Source organism: Cimex lectularius, unplaced genomic scaffold (genome assembly GCF_000648675.2).
Source record: "Cimex lectularius strain Harlan isolate CLEC.00 unplaced genomic scaffold, Clec_2.1 scaffold93, whole genome shotgun sequence".
Taxonomy (NCBI): Eukaryota; Metazoa; Arthropoda; class Insecta; order Hemiptera; family Cimicidae; genus Cimex; species Cimex lectularius.
In genome coordinates, this window is record NW_019392669.1 from 843601 (window position 1) to 868484 (window position 24884).

Below are 24884 nucleotides of genomic sequence, written 5' to 3' on the forward strand. Positions count from 1 at the left end.
CGTTTCAGCAAATATCTCAATAGGGGCTCTGCATTGTTAGGGCGGGGTCTGTCTGATTTAAGACCAGTTAGCCACCGCGAATCAACATTGGGCCGACGAATCGCAGTTCATTTCATTCTTCAACTCATCTGTATGCAAATGCCCTGGACAAGCTGATACAATCTTATACAACTTACCATCAAGCAAGGTTTTTTCCTGAGTTTCGGAATTAATTCGTAAACGTTTACAGAAAAAACATGATGATACTCTTTCTCAACATGTTCGCGATTGTGTCTCAAGTGAGTGGACAGAGTTTGAATGAAGTTTGCGACGTGACCGCCTGCGAACTGAGGGACAGACTCGCTCAAACAAGCGATTTCAACTCCGAATTCGTCCTGTCGCAGTTGGCAAAGCTTGGAAAACGATTACGCTCACTCGAACAAACAGGTGATTTTGACGTCTTTTTTTTAAGTTAAGGCAAAGTTAAGTCCGGCCGTGCTGGGCTAACTTCAATTGTCAGTAAAATATCTATAAGGTTTCGTGATCTGATTACCAATTAATGATTTTCAATTAATTAATCTTTGAATAAGGTTATGATTCAGATAAAAAAGTCAGCGTTACGAGCGGGATTCGAACCCATGACCGTCGGCTAAATACGCCGCTGCTCTACCAATTCGATCCACACTGGAGAATCAAATAGATTACACGACATTTGAAAAATGGCAGAAAAGAAGAAAAATTCAAAAGGTGGGTTGATATGTGGAGTTGGTGTCCGAGTGGATCGAATTCATGATAGCTCAAGTGGTACAGCAGCGGCGTATTTAGCCAAGGGTCGTGGGTTCGAATCCTGCTCGTGACACTGACTTTTTTATCTGAACCAATACATGAATTAAAAATTAATTAATTGTCAGTACAGCGTTGAAAATAACCTAGTTGCACGATAGCTTTATTTTCTTAGCGCTTTTAATGTTTTTACTATTCATTTTTTTATCACAAAACAACTGGGCCAAATCTTTCGTTGAATAAATTCTCCGCGCGTTCGACCAATTTCCAGCTCAACTTTGAATTTGGCAATTTTGACCTAATCCTTTACCATCAAGAATTTCAATTATTTCCGTATTTCTAACACATGCAATTTAAAATATATTAAGTTTTTAGAGCATGGCAATATCGTTGTTGTTTAAAGTGGGCGTGGCTAATATGACAGATTTTACCGATAAGGCGTGATCATTGCTTGTTTAACACGATACTAACCTAAAATTAACCAAAAAACAGATTTAGCCATACATCACTGTTAAGTCAAAATAATTTATATACGTACTACCTTTTTTGTGTTTTTTTTAACCTCTGTTGATGTAAATCATTTCTAAGAATTTTTTTAAGTTGTGAGGAGCGGTCAAGAAAGAGATAGTTTAGAAAAACACCTTGTTCATTTTTTTGCCGACGTTTCAACCTTTATTCGGGTCATCTTCAGGGCATAAAGTGTAGTGCTATTTTTGTGGTATCATAGTTATGTGTCACAACACTTTCACATACCAATATGATATCACGAGAATAGCACCACACTGGCCTGAAGATGACCCGAATATAGGTTGAAACGTCGGCAAAAAAAATGAAAAAGGGGTTTTTCTAAACTTCTGAGGTAGTCTAGAAAAACACTTTTTTTCATTTCTTCTTGACCGCTCCTCACGACTTCACCTAATTATGAAACAACAGGTCACAAAAAAGCACACATTTCTAAAAAGTTACGTTTGTGTTTGTTATGTTCTGTGTCTAATATTTTTGGATTGTTGAAATCGAAATTGTGTTGGCGTTAAAAATGGTTGGTAGCCAGCGCTATAGAATTTTTTTTTGCAATCATAGATATATACTTTGTCCTTCTTATCCAGGTATTGGGATATAATTCCGATGTAAGTTGACGGACAATTTACACAGTTTTGTAAATTACATCAGACTTATTTGTTACATGTGTGGGAGCTTTAATTTTTGAAAAAGGAAGTTCATAGTTTTATAGTTTTGAAGGCTATTTTCGGTGAGTAATTTCACCGGTTTCAGGTGTGCAGTAGGTTTTAGAAAAACATTTTCTTTCTCGTACCAACGTTTCAATCTTTATTGAGATCATCTTCAGGTTCAAAGTGTTCGTTTTCTGTGTTGATATGTCATCACAATGTGTCGTGAGGCACTTTCAACACGACACTCAGTAATGGAACATCAACAGAAAGCAAGCACTTTGAACACTGAAGATGATCTCAATAAAGACCGAAACGTTGGTTCGATTAAGAAAAAATTTTTCTAAACCTACATCATACCAGACCGCATCTCACGATCTTCGAATAACCACTCTGCGATCTGTGTTTCTTGGTTTTTGATGCCATCTGGTTGTTTTATCACGAGTGTACATAAAAACGCTTTTTTTTTTTTTTTTTGATATTCATGTGTAAATTCAAAACGTGGGTGAAATTTAGTTCGAATTTGATCTGTGGGAACTGCTGTTAATAATATATTAGTGAGGAAGGGTAATGTGAAAGGAAAAAACGAAAAGATTGATAGATTAAAATAATTTTTCCATATTATCTGTAGATCATACAAAATAAATTATATTCATAGAACATTTATTATATGATTCGTTTTATTATCCTATGTTTTTCTATGTTTCAACTAAGTTTATTCAACGAAAACGCATAGAAAATACGTCGACCTAAAAGCTTTTAATAATTTGATGTTATGTGAGCAAAAACAAGAAGATTCAGAGAGCATAAAACGGTTTCAACCCCTTCCGAGTATTTCCAGGCCCTGAAGCGAGATCGTTTTTCGAAGATTACACGCGTCTGGACGCGGTGAAACGCGAAACGGCACAAGGCCGTTTTAACTTAGCGTACTTAGCATAAAATCCCGTCTCAGGAATGTTCCAACATGCAAAATGCATCGAGCACTGCCGACACCGCCTATCATTACGGACCAAACCGCGAATAACAAATTAGAACGGAGAATTACACCTGCATTCTTTTCAACTCATAACGGGAGAGTGTGATTTTACAAGGCACTGTTGCATTAATTCCCAATCCTTTGTATTAATATTCAACTTTCTACATCTAAAATATAAAACTCATAAAAACTTGAGCATGATAAGGAAAATGTCAGTAGCACAGTAGGCACGCATTACATCAACTATGTCGTTACTGCAGTCCACTAATTTTAGCTGTATTTAAGAAGATGATAATGATAATGGATTGTGCTCCCCAGGCATTGCAGCCTTCTGACTTATTGTACCTTCCTACTTCCCTAATCGTTCCAGTCGGCTCATTCCTTTTTCTTAGAAGTATCAGGTAATTGACTGTTGCTGCTACATTTTCATCCGTGGAGTTTTTGGTATCCTAGGTTATGTCTTCATTGAGTCATAACATAACCTTCGCATTCGAAAATGGTATGGCTGTCTGTTTCTTCCTCCTTGCATAATCTGCCAATTGTAACATCGTTTAACATGCCCATGTTGTATAGATGTTTTATCAGATGCCAGTGACCGGTTAATAGACCTATCACTTCTCGGCGTCTGGCCTTTTCCAATTGCAGAAGTTTTGGTGAAGGCTGTTTTAGGATGAGTTTAGTAGTGTCTAGCAAACCTAGAATTTATCCATTTTTTCTATCCATTCTGTGATGGAGGATTATGCATTTGTTGTTGTTATCCCTCCTCTGCCCTGTGTGTCCGCTTTTTCGTTACGCAAAATTCCTTTGTGTCATGGTGTCTAACATATCATCAGGTTGTTGTGTTTACCCAGGTTTTGGAGATTTTGGATGCATTCACTGACCATTTACTGAAAACAGTTTGATTTGATAATCGTACCATTGACAGCGCGTTAAGGCCATAAGCAGGGTGAGGAGGGTAATTAAATTTGGACGGTTCAAATAAAAGCTTACACTGCCCAGTAAATATTACTTCTCTTATGACTTAAATCAACAGTTTCTTTTTCTTTTTTTCTAGTTTCGTTTTTTATTTTTATTTCGTACTTTTATCGCGGTTGTTTTGCTCAATCAGATCAATCTCGCCATCTTTAGTCTTGGATTTTATGCTTAAAAAAACTATTTTTTGGTGTTGTTTTATGATTTGTGGCGTAAAGTTTGTCAGCGTTTATTATTGTTTAGTAGATTTATGTACATATAAATGGAAACCAACGTAAGACTTAAGATATTGCCTTGGATAACGTCAGGTTGACTGAAGTCCTACTAAGAGCATTACGACCAGGGTTTTGTAAAAACAAAACATTATACAACTAATAGTTTTCTGAACAAACTAAATTAAAAATATAAATGAAATGTAATTAAAATTAAACCTCTCAACATACCGCTCTCTCTATTACTTTTTTTTCTCACTCTATCTACCAATTTCAATCTACATACAATAATTAATATAAACGGAAACGAACAAAGGACCTATGATCTAGCTTTGGAGAAGGCCAGGTGCGATTTTAATGGAGGGAAAGAATGGCCAACTATTAGTAGTAGGTAGTATTACAACCCAGATTTCCTAAAAACGGCTAAAAATAAAAGTAACATATTTTTGAAAAAAAAATTAAAGCATTAAAGGAAAGAAAATGGATAATCACATTTAAGCCTCTCTCTATTTCCCTTTTTTCTCACTCTATCTAAATCTCTCCATGTTTATCTATATATCTATTAATCTATCTATGATTATTTTTGGTCGAGTAGTTCTGTATTTTTTGTTAGTCATATGTGTAGCGAATGTGGGCGTGACTAAATTAATGATTTCATTAGAGGGGCGTGGCTTGTGATTGGGGATTGAGCTAACTTAGCCACGCCTCCCAACCAGCAAAGTCATCTACACTTACTACACCAGTTGTTCATAATTGCATAATATTAATATAAATAAATTGATAAATAAAAAACATTATTCACAATGTAAGGATTTCTCAAGATTTAACGTACGTACATTTAAATATGTACATTGTACGTTTATAACAACTCCCTCTTTCTCTTTACTATGTGTTTTTCTAATCTATTTTAATTTATTTTTAAAGTGTATAATATTATCACCACCTCTTCCATAAGTTAGCAATCAGTAGGTTTTGATCTTATTTTTTCTAAGATAAACTTGTTTTGTTTTTGTTCGCTCATTTTATTTATTATTGTCAGGTTGGAAAATATCGTCCGGCTACGAAAGATGGTCGCTTTGCGAGAGAGGTCCTTGCAAATGTTCTCCAGAAACGAAAACCATCAATTGCTGGAGGCAGGGGCTGAAGGGCCTGCCCAGGAACCAGATCGTGCCGGTCGACGTCAAGAAAATGTAAGTAAGGGTCTCCAGTACGACCATCGATTAAATTTTCCCAATATTCCAAGAGAAAATGATTTATTTCTTTTCATGCAAATCGGCTCTAATGAGGAGTAAAGGGGAATTGGCATTTACCAAAAAAATTAAAAGAAAAGAAAAAAAAGATTTAATATCATTATCCGTTTTTCCCTCTTCTTCCCTGAGAAAAATCCAATTTTCGGTGGTTTATTTAATAATGGGCGAGAAAGCCTTTTATGCAAAAGTTGAGGGGCGTTATCAATAAAAGTTAAACTCGAGCCATTATAACATGTTAATAGCGAGACTCGAGAGACCGTCTTAATACTTAGCTCGTTACCCGCCTCCATATTCACCTTGTTAACCTTTGGATCTAGTAAAAAGAACAAGTTTATTGCAAAAAAAAGTGTTAAATGACATTTTTACATAAATTCCCGTTTTTAGCGATTTGGGCTTCAACAAAGTTTCTTCCCTCAACAAAGAAACTTTCATGGGCCTATCACAAATAACTGAGCTGTAAGTAAAAATATAATATTGCTAAATATATTGAAATTTCAGATTTTAATTGTTTCATTAGATTGATCAGAAAGTACATTTTGACAAAGATTTCTTTAATTATTTGTGAAACGTCTAATAATATAGTCATAATGGAAAAAATAAGGCGTAATCGTGAGGCAAGACCAGGTTAGAGTGATTTATTAAAAATTATAAACCAATTTGAGAGTTTGAACCGTGATGTGGTTTCTAATTAAAGACTAAGCTCATAGTTTCGATGAGTTTTTTCCTCTGAGTAGTTCACAGTGTTATATATTTATCCTGTTGGTAGAGTATTATACAAACAAAGATTTTATCTCAGTGCCTAGAAAGCATTCTCCTTCTCAAACGCCTCAACCCGAAGTTTTCCTCAAAATTTGGATAATCCGTCAACGAAATTAAATAAGTACCGAGATTGACATTTTTCCGGCGGAAAGTTCAGTTTTTTTCCGTGTTCCTTCAATGGTCGGTCGATTTAGAGTAGGCGTGGCTAAATTAATACCGTTGCTGATGGGGCATGGTCATTCAACTTAGCCACGCCCAGCTAGCAATTTAGCCTAAATTCATCACGTCCACTATGTTGTTAAATTGATCAAAAAGTACGTTTTGTCAAAGATTTATTTAATATTTGTAAAAATTTAATTAATTAATTTAATTATTTAGTTTAATAATATAGTCATAATGGTAAAAATAAAGCTTAATCGTGAGGCAAGACCAGGTTAGAGTGATTTGTTAAAAATTATAAACCAATTTGAGGGTTTGAACTGTGATGTGGTTTCTAATTAAAGACTAAGTTCATAGTTTCGTTGAGGTTTTTCCTCTGAGAAGTTCACAGTGTTATATATTTATCCTGTTAGTAGAGATTGTACAAGCAAAGGTTTTATCTCCGTACGTAGAAAACAATCTCCTTCTCAAGGCCTCAACAGGATTTTTTCCCCAAAATTTGGGTAATCCGTCAACGAAATTAAATAAGTACCGAGATTGATATTTTTTCGGAAGAAAATTCTGTTTTTCCATGCATATGTAGTCGCAATGGTCGATCGATTCAGAGTGGGCGTGGCTAAATTAATATCGTTGCCGACGAGGCGTGGTCATTCAACTTAGCCACGCCCAGATATCAATTTAGCCTAAACTGATCACTCCACTATGTCGTACATGGATAATATTAATAACAAATATACGAATGTAACTTTCAATAGGTATTGTGTGTCTTAAATAAACACAATAGTATGTAGTTAAAGTGGTGACAGTTATTTTCCGATGAAATGAATATTTTATTTTTTTTTACCAAAGGTATAAAAGTCAAAAGCGTCCAGAATAGTGCCTTTCCTTTTCATAGGGATGTTAGCTGTCAAGAGGGTAATGGAAAATTCAAATCATGTTTGCATCCTTTATGTGTCCGAAGAGAAGTGATGTCGAGTGGGCAGGCTTGTTGACACGATTGTTTTTGCACTTTTCTCCTCAAATGTCCCCCATCGAATTCAACCTCATCGTTCGACGAATGAAATTCGATTGAAATTATATTTATCAACCTTTTCATACTCAAATGTTAGTTGTTTTTTTTTATTATCTCTTTAATCTCAGAGACATGACGGCTAATGAAATCGATCATCTACCTCCAATGATTTTCGAGACGGTCGATAGTCTTCAACATTTGTGAGTAACAGATTTATAATCGACGAAATATATTTTTACAGTTTTATATTGTTTTGCGATAAAAATTCAAATTATGCTTCTGTCTGCAGGAGGCTGAGTGAAAACAGGCTCGAAGAGATCGACGACGGTTTGTTCGAACATGCTCACGCTTTAGAGACTCTGTGAGTAATTAAAACAATCCTCAATCCTTTTTTTTAAAAAAAAAAGCTTTTTTAGAGATCTAAGCAGGAATATGCTGGAAAGGGTGGCCGCAAGGCTTCTGAGGAACAGCCGCAAACTGTTGGCAGTTAACCTCAGCAGCAACAGAATCCGCAACATCTCGTCGGATTTCTTCAAAGGTCTGAACCGGCTAGAAGAAATCAACCTGTCCACAAACAACATAAAGATTTTACACGTTCACACCTTTAGAAAACTCACGAGACTCAGGGAACTAAATCTGTACGAAAATCTGATAAACTATCTGCCACCAGGTGAGCTTAGGACATTTCAACACTCTTTGAAGTTCTATGATTATGATTTTCAACTAAAACTCTTAAATAAAACTTTAAGAAATGTTTATCCGCTTTGAAAAGTTTATAATATTTATAAGTCGAGTTGTGGGATGACCTGTTGAGGTCTGCAGTGGTGTCTTTGTTTGGTCGTTTCCGATCATTTTGGTCTGGTTATCTTAACTGCTAACTATGACCAACATCAACGATAGGAAAACCCAAATGATCAGAAACGATAAAACTAAAGGTTTTTATGTTAGTCACTGATGATTTCACTTTTTAACTTTTACATTTAGAGAAGCTGTCCAGGAGGGGGTAAAACTAGTCTACTATCCTCTGCCTTAGAAAATAAGCTTTACTGCTTATCTATTTTGCTAGATGTTATAAAGGCATTTGACTGATGTGTCATCCCGATCTTCTTCTCAAATTAAAAAGTATTCTTACCAACACCTACCTAATTGCCTCTGAATTTTCAGGCATGAACCCATCAAGGCCGGCGTTCCCCAAGGGAGTATCTTAGGACCAATCCACTACACGTTCTACACTGACCTCCGTGGACGACACCACTCTCTTCATATTGTGACCTTATCCCAGTAGCAAAAGCAACCCAAGACTACCTAGACCTCACGACAGACTGGTGCACTCGGTGGCGCATCTAGCTAAATAAACAAAAACGAAAGCAAGTGACGTTCACACTTAAAAGAGGTATCTGCCCAGCAGTGTACACAAACACACACACAGAGAGAGAGAGAGAGAGAGAGAGAGAGAGAGAGAAAGAGAGTACGATAATCACATGATCCAAACAAATCCGCTACCTTTGGTTACACTTGGACAAAAAGCTTACATGGAATTTGCACATAACGACAAAAGACAAGAACTGAACCGAAGATAAGGACAACTCAGACGCCACTTTGTCCGAAATGCACAATGAGTACGCACAACAAACTAATAATAAACAAGACACTAATTAGACAGAACTTACGGAGTCGAGCTGTAGGATTCAGCCAAGCCATCTAACTTCCAAAGATTCCAAACCTTTCAATCAAACGTCCTTCGTCGAATCGTCAACGCTCCCTTCAAGGTCAAACCATCCACAAAGATATAGACATAACCTTCATGACTGACATGACCGAAACGTGATTTCAACCTTTCTACTCTAAGCTCGATCAACGCCAATCCACTAGGTTAAGTCCCATCCCAACAATCCTCTAAAGACGTGGCCTCGTGAACTCCAACCGTTCGCTTAAACCTCAAGCCGGAGGTCGTGGGTTCGAATCCCGCTCGTGACTCTAACTTTTTCATTTCATCCAAGACTTTACAAATTGTTAAATGAGCAAATTTTTGTTCAGAAAACAAATAAACTTGCAAAAATATATAAATATTTTGGAGATCGAGGGTGCATGGGTAGTAACTGTCAATGCTGTATATTAATACGTTAATTCATCCATACAGTTTGTTTAATCGTTTAAATTTCAGTTTCTAACTTCATATTTCAAACAAAATTCAATAATTAAATAGAGTTTGTATTAAAAAAGAAGAGGGTAGCTGGCGAAGCAGGGGATGGTTTTATTAATTGAGTGACCATAGGTTAATTCGATTTAGGAGGGAACTAATTCGACGTTGGATATTTGTTCAAAGGGATGTTCGACGATCAAAGTTCACTGGAACTGCTGAATTTGAGGAAGAACAGGCTGACTTTTATTAAGGCCGGGCTGTTCGATAATCTGCCCAGGCTTTTATTCCTGGATCTCACGGCTAATTGGATATCCAAGGTGGGTTTACATCCTTAACAAACGAAAATTTTTACCTCAAAGAGGTGAAATTTTGTGAAACGTTTTAGCTCAACGGTTTGGAGTTCAGAAAATTGAAGTCGGTCTCGGAGCTGCACCTGGGGCAGAACTCCCTCGGCGGAATCCCGGACGGGGAATTCGCGTCCATGGGAACTCTCGTGAGACTTTTTCTTCTCAACAACAACATCCTCGACTTGTCAAACCGAACCCTGAAAGGCCTCAGCTCTCTAAAGACGCTCATGATAAATAATAACGAACTGAAACGTATCGACTCGGCGGCATTCGCAGAGCTGATAAATCTGGAAGAACTGTAAGTAAAAAAAGGGTCTAATTTTATACCATATTCAAAAATCTCTGGGTTCGCCTTTTGTTAAAAAGAAAAGCGAGGCTGCACACGCCTAAATACACAAAATCGCTCATAATTGTAAATTTAAGTTTCCCGATTAAAAAGCGAAACTACACGGACTTAGTAAACAAACATTTAAAGCATAAAAAAAATGAATTTAGGAATAGACGATGAATTCATTTCTCAAGAAAGTTAATACAAACTCGCTCCAGAGGTCGGAGAAGGCCGAAAGTTAAACAGAAACCTTTTATCTAGGATCTACGCGGTTCAATCTTTAGTATATTATCATATGTATTATTGTTTGTATGTTTCTTTGATAATATAATGAATTGGTGTTGGATCTGTTAGCAATCCTCCTCTGCGCCAAGTAATATTGCAAAGTATACAACCTAGGCCCTCCATAATATTGTCTGTATAGATTTGCATAAGCATTTGTTTCATCATTCTGCAATCTGGAAAAAGTTGCAAGTTCAAAAATTTCAATTCTTGTAGACTTATGCATATTAACAGAAGATGAAAGAAGGGAGAGAGAAAATTGTGGGAAAAATAAAGAATGAATAAGAATAATGAAAGTAGGGAGAAAGAGAGAGAGAGGGAAATGGAATGGGGTGAGAGAGAGAGAGAGAGAGAGAGAACGAGAGAGATAGAAAAAAGAGAGAGAAGGAGAAAAGGTAGGGAGAAAGAGAGAGAGACCAACATATGTGGGAAGAAGGAGAAAAAGAAGAAAAGTAGAAAGAGAAATAGAGTGAGGTGGGAGAGCTAAAGAAAAGATCGAATGATAAATAGAAAGATTAAGAGAGAAAGAGAGAGATGTGGAGAGAAAGAAAAAAAGAATGACAAATAAAGAGGGAGAGATTGAGAAGTGGAAAACAGGGAGAAAATAACGAAAAATAAAAAGAGAGAGAGAAAGTGAGGGTGTATTTGTGAGAGAGATACGTTGGGGGAGAAAGAGAAAAAGACAGAAAAAAAAGAGAAAGAGGTGTGAAGAGAAAAGGAAATAGAACGAAAAGTAGAAAGAGAGAGAGTGAGATAGATGTAGGGAGAAGAGGAAAAATAAAGAAAAATAAAGAGAGAGTGTATATATATATATTTGTGAGAGGGAGTAATGTGGGGAGAAAAAGAAAAAGTCAAAGACAAATAAAAAGAGAGAGAGATGTAGAGAGAAGGGGGAAAATAACGAAAAGTAGAAAGATAGAGAGAGAGGGAGAGAGTGAGATGTGGAGAGAAGGGGGAAAATAAAAATAAAAAGAGCGGGAGCGAGGGGGTATGTGTGAGAGAGAGAGAGAACAAGAGAGATAGAAAAAAGAGAGAAGAAGAAAAGGTAGGGAGAAATATAGAGAGACCAAGTTAGGTAGGGAGAAGGAGAAAAAGAAGAAAAGTAGAAAGAGAGAAAGAAAGGGAGATAGTGAGGTGGGAGAGAGGGTGAGATATGGAAAGATGGGGTAAAATAACAAAAAATAAAAAAAGAGAGAGAGAGTGAGGGTGTGTTTGTGAGGAAGATAAGTTGGGGGAGAAAGAGAAAAAGACAGAAAAAAGAAAAAGAAAAAGAGGTGTGGAGAGAAAAGGAAATAGAACGAAAAGTAAAAAGAGAGAGAGTGAGAGATGTAGGGAGAAGAGGAAAACAACGAAAAATAAAGAGAGAAAGTGTGTGTGTTTGTGAGAGAGAGTAATTTGGGGAGAAAAAGAAAAAGACAAAGGCAAATAAAACGAGAGAGCAAGAGAGAGAGAGATATGTAGAGAAAAAGATCGAAAAGTAGAAAGAGAGAGAGAGAGATGTGGCTAGAAGGAGAAAACGAAAGAAAGGCAAAAAATAAGAAAGACAAATAGCATGAGTGAGAGTAAGAAAACAATAAAACGTCCTGTATATCTATGTTTATGTGTAGTTGTTTATTTCGGTGTGTTTTTATGTATAAAGATTTATTGTTTGTTAGTTTTTACTTCTATGCCTGTTTGCTGACGAGTTTATTAGGGTGTATTTTTTGTTTGCCTGGGACATTGTCATTTTACATGTGAGGATGTTTGTGTATGTTTTGCGTTTTTTGTGGACCTGTGTAAGCATGTTTGTTGTAGGTTTGAGACATTCTGGCATTCAGGGCGATATAAAAATATGGCACTGAAGAGATACGTGAGGACTGGTGCCAGATAAGATTTTGGAAGATTCTTAATCATAAGTGATACCCAAGTGATTTCTTGTTTTGCATGAGAGTATTTTTTATTGGGTTTATGTTTTCGTCAGTTATTATTTTATATTAAAAAGGGCAAGGTCGATTTATTCTAATTTCGCCTGCCTATTTTAAACGTCCAAATCCTAAAAACGATTCCCAAGTTTTAAAATTAATTAAGCCCTTAAACAGAAGAGTTTTTCTTATATTGTACAACAAAAGTTGGTAAAATTAAATATCAATCGTGACTTTCCCTTTCCCGAGAGTTAAAACGGTCTTAGAATTTAATATATATATTTTTTCTTTGGTGTGCTGTGCCTCAAATCACACTCTCCGCGGAATGACCTCATTTCTCCTCGTCCCTTTTTGCCAATTCACCCTCCTCCTTTATCAGGACTGCGAAGCATTTCACCGCCCTGATAATTCAAGGTCGGACCCTCTAGAAAAGCCGCCGTTTACAAACGCGGAATATTAAAAACCCTTTCGCTTTATGTAAAACCCGGAGATAAAAACGAATCCATAAAACCGTCGGAGGGGGCGCAAATCGGAGACGAGAAGAATCTCGGGAGGGCCGAGGTTGTTTTTTGACAGATGCCGCCATTCCCACTGGGTAGCTTTTAATTCCTCAAATAGTAAACGGCACCTCTTTTTTTTCTAAAGTCAGGACGAGCCTTTTGTATGTTTTAGGTCGACGATGAAACAAGCCAAACATTATATTAAGTACGCTCAAGATCGGACAGATTTATCATCTGTTAGCCTTCTGTGACATTTGCAAACATTGACCATCCTCTATTACACTTCAGTTACTTGTAAATACTTACTTGTTTACTTGTTCTTGTCACTTAAGCTAAAAATTGACTCAATTTTGAATCTAAATGTCCAAAGTGAAATGAAACACCGATTGGCAACAACTATAAAATTGTACGACTTTCTTCGTTTTCAGCCAAAAAATTTCTAGGCTTGTACGATTACTTGTCAAGGTCTGCAGAGTGATGATTTTGTAGTTTGTTCATTCCCGATCAACCTGGTTCACCGACCGTGTCTGACAGACCGAAAACAATGAGACTAGAAGGAACAATAGTTCATCTCGAGAAATTTTACAAAAGTCTTATAGCTGCAACTATTTAACTTGTATTTTGAAACAAAAAAAATGACTCAATTTATTTTAGAGAAAGAGATCGAAAGAGAGTGAGAGGTACAGAGAGAGAAAGAGAGAGCAAGGCAGTGAGAGAGAGTGATGTGGAGATAGAAAAGGAAAAAAAGAAAGTAAGGAAAAAAGATGGAATGAAAGCGTGAGAGAGAGCAAGACAGTTAGAGAGAGAGAGTGATGTGGAGATAGAGAAGGAAAGAAAGAAAGTAAGGAAAAAATATGAAATGAAAGAGAGAGAGAGAGAGAGATGTGGAGATAGAGAAGGAAAGAAAGAAAGTAAAGAAAAAAGATGAAATGAAACAGAGAGAGAGAGAGAGAGAGAGCAAAACAGTAAGAGAAAGTTGGGTGGAGATAGAGAAGGATAGGGGGAAAGGAAGGAAGAAAGTTGAATGAACGGGAGTGAGAGAGAGAGACAGAGGGAGAGAGAGTTTCTTTGAACAATAAAACGTCGTGTGTGTGTGTGTGTGTGTGTGTGTGGTGTGTGTGTGTGTGTGTGGTGTGTGTGTGTGTGTGTGTGTGTGTGTGTGTGTGTGTGTGTGTGTGTGTGTGTGTGTGTGAAATTTCTTTGGGTGTATTTGCTTGCTTATGACTGTCATACACTGTCTCTCGCTCCCTTTCACCTTAATTCTCTTTTTGTTTCTCTTTCTTTCAACTTGCCACTCTTTCTCTCTATCTCTCTTTCTTTCACCTTCTCTCTCTTCTTCTCTCTCTCCCTCTCATTCTATCTTTCCTTTTTCCTTTCTATCTTCTCTTCTTAATCTAGACACAACTTTCTCTCTCTATCTGTCTATCTCATCTTTTTGAGGATTTGTTTTGTTAATTTTGGCGTGTGTTTGTTAGGGCGCTTTTTTTGTTTGCCTGTGCGTTTTGGGGTGTTGTTTGATGGTGCGTTTTTGTGTGAGTTTTTTTATGTGGGAGGTATGGTTGTGATTGAGATTGATTGGGTTGTCTTATTTTTAACTTTCTGTCTGTTTGGGTTTGTTAACGTATTTATGTGCGAGTGTTTGTTTTGGGTTTCTTACTTTGTTTTTGGAATATTTTAATAAATAAAAGCATTTAAGGTTTTTATTTTTTATTTAAGGTTAGGGAGGGAGGGAGAAAGAGAATAATGGAGAAAGGAGAGAAAGGAAGAAATAAAGAAAAGTAGAATGAGAGAAATAAATTAGTATTGACAGACAGACATAAAACAGATAAACGTAGAGATATGTGCTTGGTAGAAGAGACATACAGAAAGAGAAACATAGTGACAGAGAGAAAGTTGCAGACACAGTTAGGGTTAGCAAAAATAAGATTAGTGACACATTCATGATATTAAAACCTAACATACATAAAAGATGAAGAAGTATGTCTAGCTGTAAAATCACTGCATTGTCATGAGAAACTCGAAGTTTCTGTAAATGGAAAATGATCTGAAACAGCTAGCATGTACAAGGTTGTTTCCGTCGACGTCTGAACATGATCTCCGGCAAACCTTCCTTCCTACGTGACCAATCGTTTTGCATGTAGTATAAATAAAATGCCGGAAAAAAACCACCGATCTAAACTGTGAAAATGAAAAATTCACCATTGGCTGAATATTAAATGGACGAGGTAACGTGAAATTTTGAATGTTCAAATCAGTTTCTGGGCGTGGGCGGTTTCGGAGGACGTGGGCGTACGCTTCGGGGAGATTGTTTGACTTTATTACCGTTTTATTATGTACACCTGTTTATGAATGTAACGTGAGATTGTTTTATCAATATGCAAGCACGTTTTCAAAGCGGTCTTTCACCGTTAATTAAACCCGGCGAACACGACGAACCTTAAGAAAATTGTTTTCACATCGCGGCTCATCGATTTGCGACTTTTCGGCCCAAGTTTATTGCATCCAAAAGCTCCTTACCACTTAATTCCAGAGAAAAATTACACCTCCACTCATTTATGACTGTTTACAACGAATAATAACACCGTGTTTTTTTTTTGTTTTTTTTACAAATGACTGAAATATATCAGCCTTCAGCTTTTCATTACCTCAGTGTAAAAAGGATTAAATAAAAACTCCCTTTAGGAAAAAGCGAATAAATTCCTTTATAAATAAAGACTCCCTTTTATAACCGCCGTGTAAATCACTGGAGTTTTCCAGTACTTTTTTTTTAATTTACAGCTACCCGCGTTTATTCGGAAAAATCGAAAACACAAACACACTGGGAAATAAGTAATGAAACATTACATCAGAGCAGAAATACAAATATGACTTTTTTCCATGGACAACGCCTTTAGGCTGGAAAACGAGGAAAAACGCAAACTTATAAAGCGAAGTGGAACGAAAACATTGTTTAACTGATCTTATTACAGTGCTAATCTCTAAAGTTAATCTGTACAATAGTTTGTTGGAAGAGACAGCAAATAAAAATAAGGGGGACAAATAAGAAATATATTTTCCAATATAAGAGATTATAACTCAATCGAGCACCTTTTTAATTGTAGAATGCTTGATGTATAGGTACAATATTTTAGCATAACATCGAACCTTTCGGTAGTCTTGGGACATGGCAGCGAGCATAGATCGCTGTTCGAGTACCTCAGGGCGAACTGTTGTTTAACTCCGCCCCGAGGTTCTTTGGTGGAGTGAATATGACCAGACTTCTACGTTTGTACGTGTGTTCCAGGGTGCTGTTCCAATTGTAGTATATGTACCGCCGAAGCTAGTACCTGACCCTGGCATGGGTCCCTGGACATTCGGAGCAAAGAGCCAACGAATAGGTTGACATGCTGGGAAAAAAGTGAGCCAACATAGACTCTGAGCGCCCAGAAACCTAGGCCTAGCAGCCTACCATAAAAGAGGCTACATTTTAAAATGGATCCTTAATGAGTCCAAAACCTGGGGGAACAATACCACAGGTATGAGGCATGCGAAAAGATTCCTAGAAGGACCATCCCCAAAACTTACAAAAGAATTACTGGAAGGCAACCGCAACCGAACTAGGATTCTGGTTGGATTCCTGACAGGACACTGCCACTTAAGAAGGCACATGCAGATACAGCTAGGAAAAGGAGGAGACCGCAGAACACATTTTATGTGTCTGCGAAGGTCTAGGTAGGTGCAGGTTCGTGCAACTAGGACAAGAAAAACCACAAGCAAGATCCTACACCAACGAACCGCTGGCAAAGCTGTGGAGGCTGGTTAATAGCCTGAAGCTGGCCAGCGAGTTATCATTAACAGAGGAGCTACCATTAACACCTCGACTATTTAGGTCGAGGTGCAGTAGGCCTTTTGGCCGCTTCTCTAGAAAAGAAGCGGTTGTTTAATCCCGCCCCGAGGTATATCGAGTGCTCTGACAGAGTGAATATGACTAGATTTCGAAAAGGAAAAAATGGCAACAATCAGACCCAGCAGACAAAAACCTCCTTTACAATATGAATTAAAATAACACTAGAGGAAGACTCGATCAGACATGACCTAGAAGATGTTACGCTATACACTGTCAACCCACTAAGGTAGACAATAAAAAGTCCAATTGCCCTAATTCCTCCGTTAAAAAAAGATAGCACATGGTTGAGACTGAGAACAAACAAGGTCCACGAATTTACCAGTCACCTTGCCGAAATTTCCAAACCAAATGAAAACATCAGTAGTAGCGTACACGAAGACCACTCCAGGAAAAAAAATTATATTTAAAGTTAAATTATAAATATTGGAAGGGGAATGGGAAGATAGATGAATGAGCAAAGAAAGTATAACGTTACTTTGATGGAGGGAGGTTACAGCCCAAACCACGATACATTTGAGGAGATGTATATCATACCGAACAAAGCAGTTCATGATTCTCTTGAGCCCGATAACTAGCTCGCAGACAAACAGCCATATTCGAAATGGGTAAGCACCAGGGAGGAGACCATTGGTTTGCGGATGCGAAGAAAGAGTTTGGCTTGCATGACGGGATTGGCGGAGGGTGGAAAGGCAACGGCAGGAAATTTTGGAACTGTGAGGTTCGATAATTGGGTATGACCAAGGATTGGTTGTTGGTTGTTAATGCACAGCGGAGGTAAGGATTAGAGAAGATGCTAAACAAACACTATCGGGTACCTATAGATAATGAAGGACAGTCAACGGCCCAGGAGCTGATGGCATTTAATTCCTCGTGGATTCGTGGAGATTTGAAAGTCATCCATGAGAGGTGATAAATATTTTTAGGATATTAGCAAGATCTTGATATAACAACAAAAGAGACAGGAAGATATACTGGAGTCTTGAGGAACACCAGAATAATGGGTTTGGGGGAAAAGGAGGGGCTTGTCTGGGATGAAGACTACTGATGACTATGAGGGCTTTGTGAGCGGGGTGAGAGGGAGGAATGAAACCATAGAAGAACACTGTTGTAGTAGGAAAGGGAATTGAGCTTAGAAAGAAGCAGTAACTTTACTTTGATCCATAGCCATCAGTATACAATATATGTACTATTTCAACTAGTTTTTATTCTATATAAATATTTTAACTTGAACAAAAGGATCTTCAGTGAGGTCACAACAGAAACGACAATTCTTTACGTTTTTGACGAGCTTTCGACGATTATATCGTCATCATTAGGGTCTATTTATTTTAGGAAAATATCGCAGTTAGAACATGTTATATCATTTTTGAAAAAATAAAATATATTTTAAATTATATAACATGTTCTAACTGCGATATTTTCCTAAAATAAATAGGCCCCGATGATGATATAATCGTCGAAAGCTCGGCAAAAACTTAAAGAATTGTCGTTTCTGTTGTGACCTCACTGAAGATCCTTTTGTTTAAGTTGTTCAACAAGCAGGTCGATACATCATCTCATCTTTAATAAATATTTTACTTCAAAATAAATAAAAAGTGTAAAATAGAATAAAACGATCTTTCACTTTAAGACAGCATAACTACCCAACTGCACCTCATCAAAAAGTTAGAAAAAAGTACTTTGCTCTTTCAAATCCGTTGATACTATCCATGATGATTTTAAAAATTAAGTTTATCTTTGTCCATTTACTTAAATTCTATATCTTCTTCAATTTATAATTACTAGTATATTATTAACTAGTTAATTTTTTCTACGTTTTATACTATGTAGGCCTAAGAAGTGTATGGTTTTATTCGGTTCCATGGAATCATTTATGCCAAACAATCTTACGCTACAATTTCTTCTTTTTGTTCTATTTAATTTTCAAGTCGAATTAATTCTGTGCACAATTGTTTCAGACAGCTGGACGGAAATAAACTGACGACTGTGCCAGACGGAAGCCTCGATTTCCTGAAAAACCTTTCGGGCATTAAACTCACAAAGAACCCTTGGTACTGCGATTGCTCCATTCTGTACTTGTCGAGGTATTTTCAACACTTTTGTATTCTCAACTGTAGCCATTTTCTTTATATGTGTATAATTTTGTGTTCCTAGTAAGAATCCATAAAAAAAATTTAAACTTGTTATACCATCAAAAAGGAAGGAGGGTTAAGGGTATAAGGAATTATTTGTTTGAAAGCAAAGCTAATAGCTCCCACTTTTTTCAGATTTATTTAAATAGTCGTCCGACCAATCCGGGTTAAAAAATACATCAGAAACACGAATCATTGGCGACATTTCCGGACCGGTTGTCGTCTGGTTCACCAATAACCCATTCAAAATAACATTTGCCGAAGCCGTAGGCGTGAGCCCGGGGTTTCGCGTTATGATTACGAAGCATTGTTAATACGTGATAAATGGCTGAAGTTTACCCAGGGCCCGCAGCTGAATTCCCAACAAAATTTGACAAATAATTACTCGCCGCTGCTTAATTAATGTTTTGGAATTTAGGCCGTCGCTTGCGTCCTAATGCTAGTCCTTCGCGCTGTTACGCTGATTACCAAACTCAATTTGTAAATTTAAAAAATTTATTCTTTCTCGAGTAGAATGAATGCTATTATCATTGGTGATAAAATGGCCTACGGAGTCAAAGTGATAGTGGTTAAGATTTGAAATAAATCCTTGGAAGAGTTTTAAATATTTAAAAATTCTATAAAAAAGTTTAATTGTCATATCTTTAACCATGAAAATGTAAGGTCCTCTTGGATTCGTAATAATAATAATGTGTAGAGATTAGTGACCGTTAATCGATAGTTATTCAGATATCGTGAGATGCGGTCGGGTGTGATGTAGGTTTCAGAAAAACATTTTCTTTATCGTGCCAACGTTTCGATCTTTNGATCGAAACGTTGGCACGATAAAGAAAATGTTTTTCTGAAACCTACATCACACCCGACCGCATCTCACGATATCTGAATAATAATAATAATATTTTATTTTACAATTATTATAGTATTTATTTATTAAGTATTTATTTTATCAATAACAAAATATACCCTTAAAAAAGTAAGTATTTACAGCAATGGAATATCTGTCTGGTGGGAGTCGAGATTACTGATAAAATATTGACAAAGATAATAAAATAAACAATAAAACATTCCCTGTGTTTTATAACGTAAGCGGAAAGAAAAAGAAAACCAAAAAATTAATTAATTTTAAAAAATAATAATAATAAAATAAAATAATCTGGTGAACACAGAACAAGATAGATTTATATACCATCAGCATCATAAAAATATCTTCTAGTAGATCAAAAAAATTGAATTCTTGTACCAGTTACCAGTGGTAAAACCAGGAGTGTCGAGCGATTTTTTTTTTTTTTTTTTTACGAGGGTTCGCAACAGCAGAGGTCATATCAACCCTCAGGGTGCCGGCTTTTTTGAAAAAAGCCCATTGTAAGTATGTCGGGGTCAAATGCAGGGATGCTAACAAAGTGGCTGTTATAGACAAAAACCAAAGAATAGGACTTTGTCGATAAATAAATTATAATTTGTTTTCAAACTCTTTTTTAATGCACCATATCTTTTATATATGGTCTTGCAAATCCACTTCTAGCCATGTCAGCATGTTCATTACTCAGGATTTCCTAGCAACCAAGATATTGCCAAGTTAGTAGGCTTATCTACGATTAATTTTTTTTTTCATTTTAATTTTTTGTACGAGGTATGTCGGGGTCGAATCCAGGGCCGCTGGATTCGACCCCGGGACCTTTACCTTACAGTGATGAGCGCCGTGTCAACGCCTAAACCGTTGCGGCCATCGACGCCCCTAGCTTTTATTAGCTGCAAGCTTGACTCATTTAAAAGTTTGATTAGGCTTTCTTCCGAGAGCATATTACTACCCAAATAAGAAGCACGCAACTCGGACAGGATGGTACACATAACCAAAAAGTTCATGATGGTTTCCTTTTCACTGAGAACACATTTCTGTATCCCGCTGGCAGCCTATAAATTGGGTAGAGTTAAGGAACAGAAGTTCGCGGAGTTTGACGTGATCCCTCAGTTTTAGTGTTCTTCCATGTTTCTCATTCGTCAGGCAGGACACATTGAGATTTCGGTCAAGCCTCTTGAACAAAAGAAACCTCTCTGTTCGCTCTAAGATCCTCTTGTTATCGCTAGACCTAATACTGGAAATAACGCGCTCGAATTCTGCCATCCATTCAGAAATGTCTCAAGAGAATCGGAAAGAAGGATAACTATCTGACAAGGAACTCCAGTGCTCATACCAGAAACATATTTATTTGTTATCTCCTGAGCTGTAATTTTCGTGTAGCGGTGATCAGGGGGTTTTAGGGTTTTGTATACATATCTAAATTGGAGCTTTAACGTGTATATGTAAATATAGCATGTAATTTGGAGTACAAGAAGGCAAAGCAAACAACTGCTTGATGAAGTACCTCAACTGATCATAAGGTTGAAACCCCCAAATTTGACGTCCGTACGAGAATGGAACGGCATACCGCATTAAATTTAAATTTGGAAGATAAAGGGACCAGATCTTGCATCATGAACCCAGGCCACATCTTGGGTTCGTATAGAGATTTGAAGGTCATGAAGTAAGAAGGAGATGTAGATTTGGAAGTCATCCATGTAGAGGTGATAAATATTTTAAGATATTAGCAAGATCATTGATATAACAACAAAAGGGATAGGCAGATATACTGGAGCCTTGAGGAACACCAAAGGAGTGGAGTGGAAGGGGCTTATCTGGGATGAGGACAACTGACATTTGCGTCCTAATGCTCGTCCTTCGCACTCTTACGCTGATTACCAAACTCAATTTGTAAAGTTTAAAAAATCATTCTTTTTCGAGTAGAATGAATGGTACCATACTACAATATACCGTAATACAATACTACCTACTACATACCATCATACAATACTTTGTAATGGTGGTAAATGGCCTGTGGAGTCAAACGTAGTGGTTAAGATTTGAAATAAATCCTTGGAAGAGCTTTGAATATTTAAAAATTCTAGAAAAACGTTTAATTTGTCATCCTTAACCATGAAAGTGTCATTGGTCTAACATGCCTTACCAGTGTTTTTTATTTATTCTTTTTAATTTGTTAGTTATACGACCGCGCAGGTGCCCGTTATGAAGAATAGAATAACGGTCGAGCACCTTTTCAATTGTAGAAGGCTTGATGTATATATACAATATTTTGGCATATCATCGGACCTGGGCGTAGTCTTGGGGCACGGCAGCGGGCACAGATCGATCCGGTACCTCAGGGTTATAGGAATTTTTAAATGTAAATCTTGTTTTTTATGTGTGTTTGGGTTGTGTCTGTGTTGACTTTATGTTAATTTATTGGAATGAATGTAATTTATTTGCGTGAAAGGAAGAGGTTATTTAACCTCGCCCCCAAGAATATTGAGTACTCTGGGGTGAATTTATGACGTCTGGAGAGTAAAAGTTAGCGAATGAAGCGAGTTAGCGAATTAGCGAGAATGAAATGGGTTCAACCCCGCTCCGAAGAATGTCGAGTACTCTGGGGTAAGTGTGTGTCGTCTGGAGAGGTCTGGGAGTAAAAGTAAGTTATTAGCGTGAAAGGAAGGGGTTGCTTATAACCCCGCCCCGTGGAATCTCGAGTACTCTGGGTTGGGTGTGTGACGTCTGGAGAGATATGGAGAGTAAAAGTAATTTATTACCGAGAATGGAGTGGGTTCAACCCCGCCGCGAGGCATATCGAGTACTCTGGGGGACTGAATGTTATCAGACATCTATGTTTCTATCAGGTGTTGTGTTTGTGTTAATTTATTGGAATGAATGTCATTTATCAGTGTGAAAGGAAGGGGTTGCTTAATGGCAAATGGCTGCAGTTTAAAACAAAATACACGCAAAAGAAGAGAATAAGAAGGAAAACACGCAGAGAGCCGGAGATGACCTCAGCTGTAGCCCATAAACTTCCCGCTTTATTATTATTTTTAGTTATGGCTTTACGAATTTAAGGGTAAGGCGATCATAATCATAAAAATTATGTTAGGTACAATTGTAAGAAAGTAAACTGTGATGGTAGAGAGTTTTAATGTTTTCTCTTTTGTCGTTTAGGTGGGTGAAGGAAAACGACGATAAAGTGTGGCCTGTGGAGCCCCGCTGTTTGGGCCCGGGTGAACTAAGCGGCCGTCAGCTCCATAAGGCAACCCAAGAAGAGCTCTGCGATCGCTCTTACCCTCACGAAAAAGTCGAGACTAATTCGATAAACATCAACTCGAAAAATTGACCACTTCAGAGGAGAAATGCGTTTTTGATACCGGTCGTTCAATAATTCAAAAGGACGTTGTTCAAGCAACAAGGAAACACGAAGAGTTTTTTTACAAGGCCTTCGGCCGCATGTGAAAGGACGGGATAGCCTAGTACTCCACCTCGGCGTGTAAATAAATGAGAGGCGTCGTTTGGATACAGGCCATTATTCATGTCGGACCGCTTCCTAAACCCACACGTCCTCCTCTGAGGAAACTCCTTTTGCCTCCAACACACGTAATCGACGCATTAAGTCTTAATTAGTCGTCTAATTTAATCAAGTTGCGAATGGTATCAGTTACGCAAGGCAATGGCCCTTACGACAATAATAACGTGACCTCACAACGCCCGCTATTTAACAACTTGTAAATGTAATTATTGCCTACGATGAAAAGGCCCTCGATCAAATTTTCCTAGTTTATCAATCCGTTTCTCTTTCTTGTTTGTTTTTTTACAAACTTGTTAATGATCAAATGGATTTTAATTGGGGCAAACCTGTTAGGACGTAATTGCCCGAGTTTCGTCGCTTCGTCGAGAACGAGGTTCGCCTAAAGACCTCACTGCATTTATGATTTTAAGCTTTATTTATTTGGGTCAATTTCATAGAAGGAATAAAAGAAAAGTCGCCTTGGATCCTGGCTGGAATTATTCATTGATCCGATCTACGAATTTGTGATATCAGAGACTGTAAACAATACAGCAATACAACCAATCTTCCCTGATCGGCCCAAGGACCCCAAACTACCCAGACAAAATCTTATATTTTTAAGAACGTAAAATCACTTTATTGGATTTATTCATTTATACATTCTTTATTATAGAACTATATAACAAGCACTTAAAACGCAATATATGCAATACAATTTAAATAAACAACCATAACAACAATTTTATCAATAAAAGCGTTGGCTTAAATAAAATAACTTCCTGATAAAGTCCATTTCAATCTTAATCAAATCAATAGTAATACTAAATAAAAATGTTTTACAATATATTTCCTTCTTTTTTCACATATACATGAACAGAACTTGGATTTTAGTAACATTGCTTTTATTTTTATTATTAAACATTTTTAGCTAAACAGTTTTCCGTTTCTGTTAAAAAAATTTATAATATATCGTAAAAGTTTTAAAGATATTAAAGTAAACATGGCTTCATTGGTTGACTTTAATCGATGGGGGTAGCCTGGTTTATTAGTAAAAAAAAGAGGATATCCCAAAAAATTTACTTATTGCAACAGCTTCTAGGTATTTAGAGGTTTAGATGTTGGATAACTGTTAAAATCCTTGAACAAATTTCGGCCGCGTCCAAACAGTCTACCATCTTAGCAACGCCCATATTGACATCATGATTATCGACCTGCACCTGTGACTCGAGGATTCAAATTTGGATATTCCTATTCACAAAGACATCTAAGAGGGCGTGGCTAAACTGGTTGACTTTATTGGAGGGGTGTGGCCACGATTTACATCAATGATTTAAGGTGATGCCAACTTTTGAAAAATTACAATTGTTTGCAGATAGATATCTGTACATAATTGCCAACTTGTCTCAAAAATCTTGTTTCTTCATTACTAGAAGAAGTCGAAGAGGGCGGGACTAAAGTGGTTTATTTTATTGGATGGGTGTAGCCAAGATTTACATCAATGATTTAAGGGGATGCCAACTTTTGAAAAATTACAATTGTTTGCAGATACATGTCTGTACATAATTGCAAATTTGTCTCAAAAATCTTGTTTCTTCATTACTAAAAGAAGTCGAAGAGGGCGTGAGTGGTTTATTTTATTGGATGGGTGTGGCCAAGATTTACATCAATGATTTAATGGGGATGCCAACTTTTGAAAAATAACAATTGGTTACAAATACATATATGTACAGAATTGCAAA

The 24884-nt window shown here is 37.0% G+C and overlaps 1 protein-coding gene across 1 annotated transcript; it reads left to right on the plus strand.

Moving 5' to 3' along the window:
- Positions 1-164: 164 nt before the first annotated feature.
- On the plus strand, positions 165-23865 carry LOC106672081 (asporin-like). The gene is made up of 10 exons (XM_024225239.1): positions 165-426; positions 5128-5278; positions 5723-5794; positions 7397-7468; positions 7558-7629; positions 7685-7938; positions 9595-9728; positions 9797-10056; positions 18614-18739; positions 22806-23865. The coding sequence occupies exons 1-10, from the start codon at positions 237-239 to the stop codon at positions 22975-22977; spliced, it is 1503 nt and encodes a 500-aa protein (XP_024081007.1). The 5' UTR covers positions 165-236; the 3' UTR covers positions 22978-23865.
- Positions 23866-24884: the final 1019 nt, after the last annotated feature.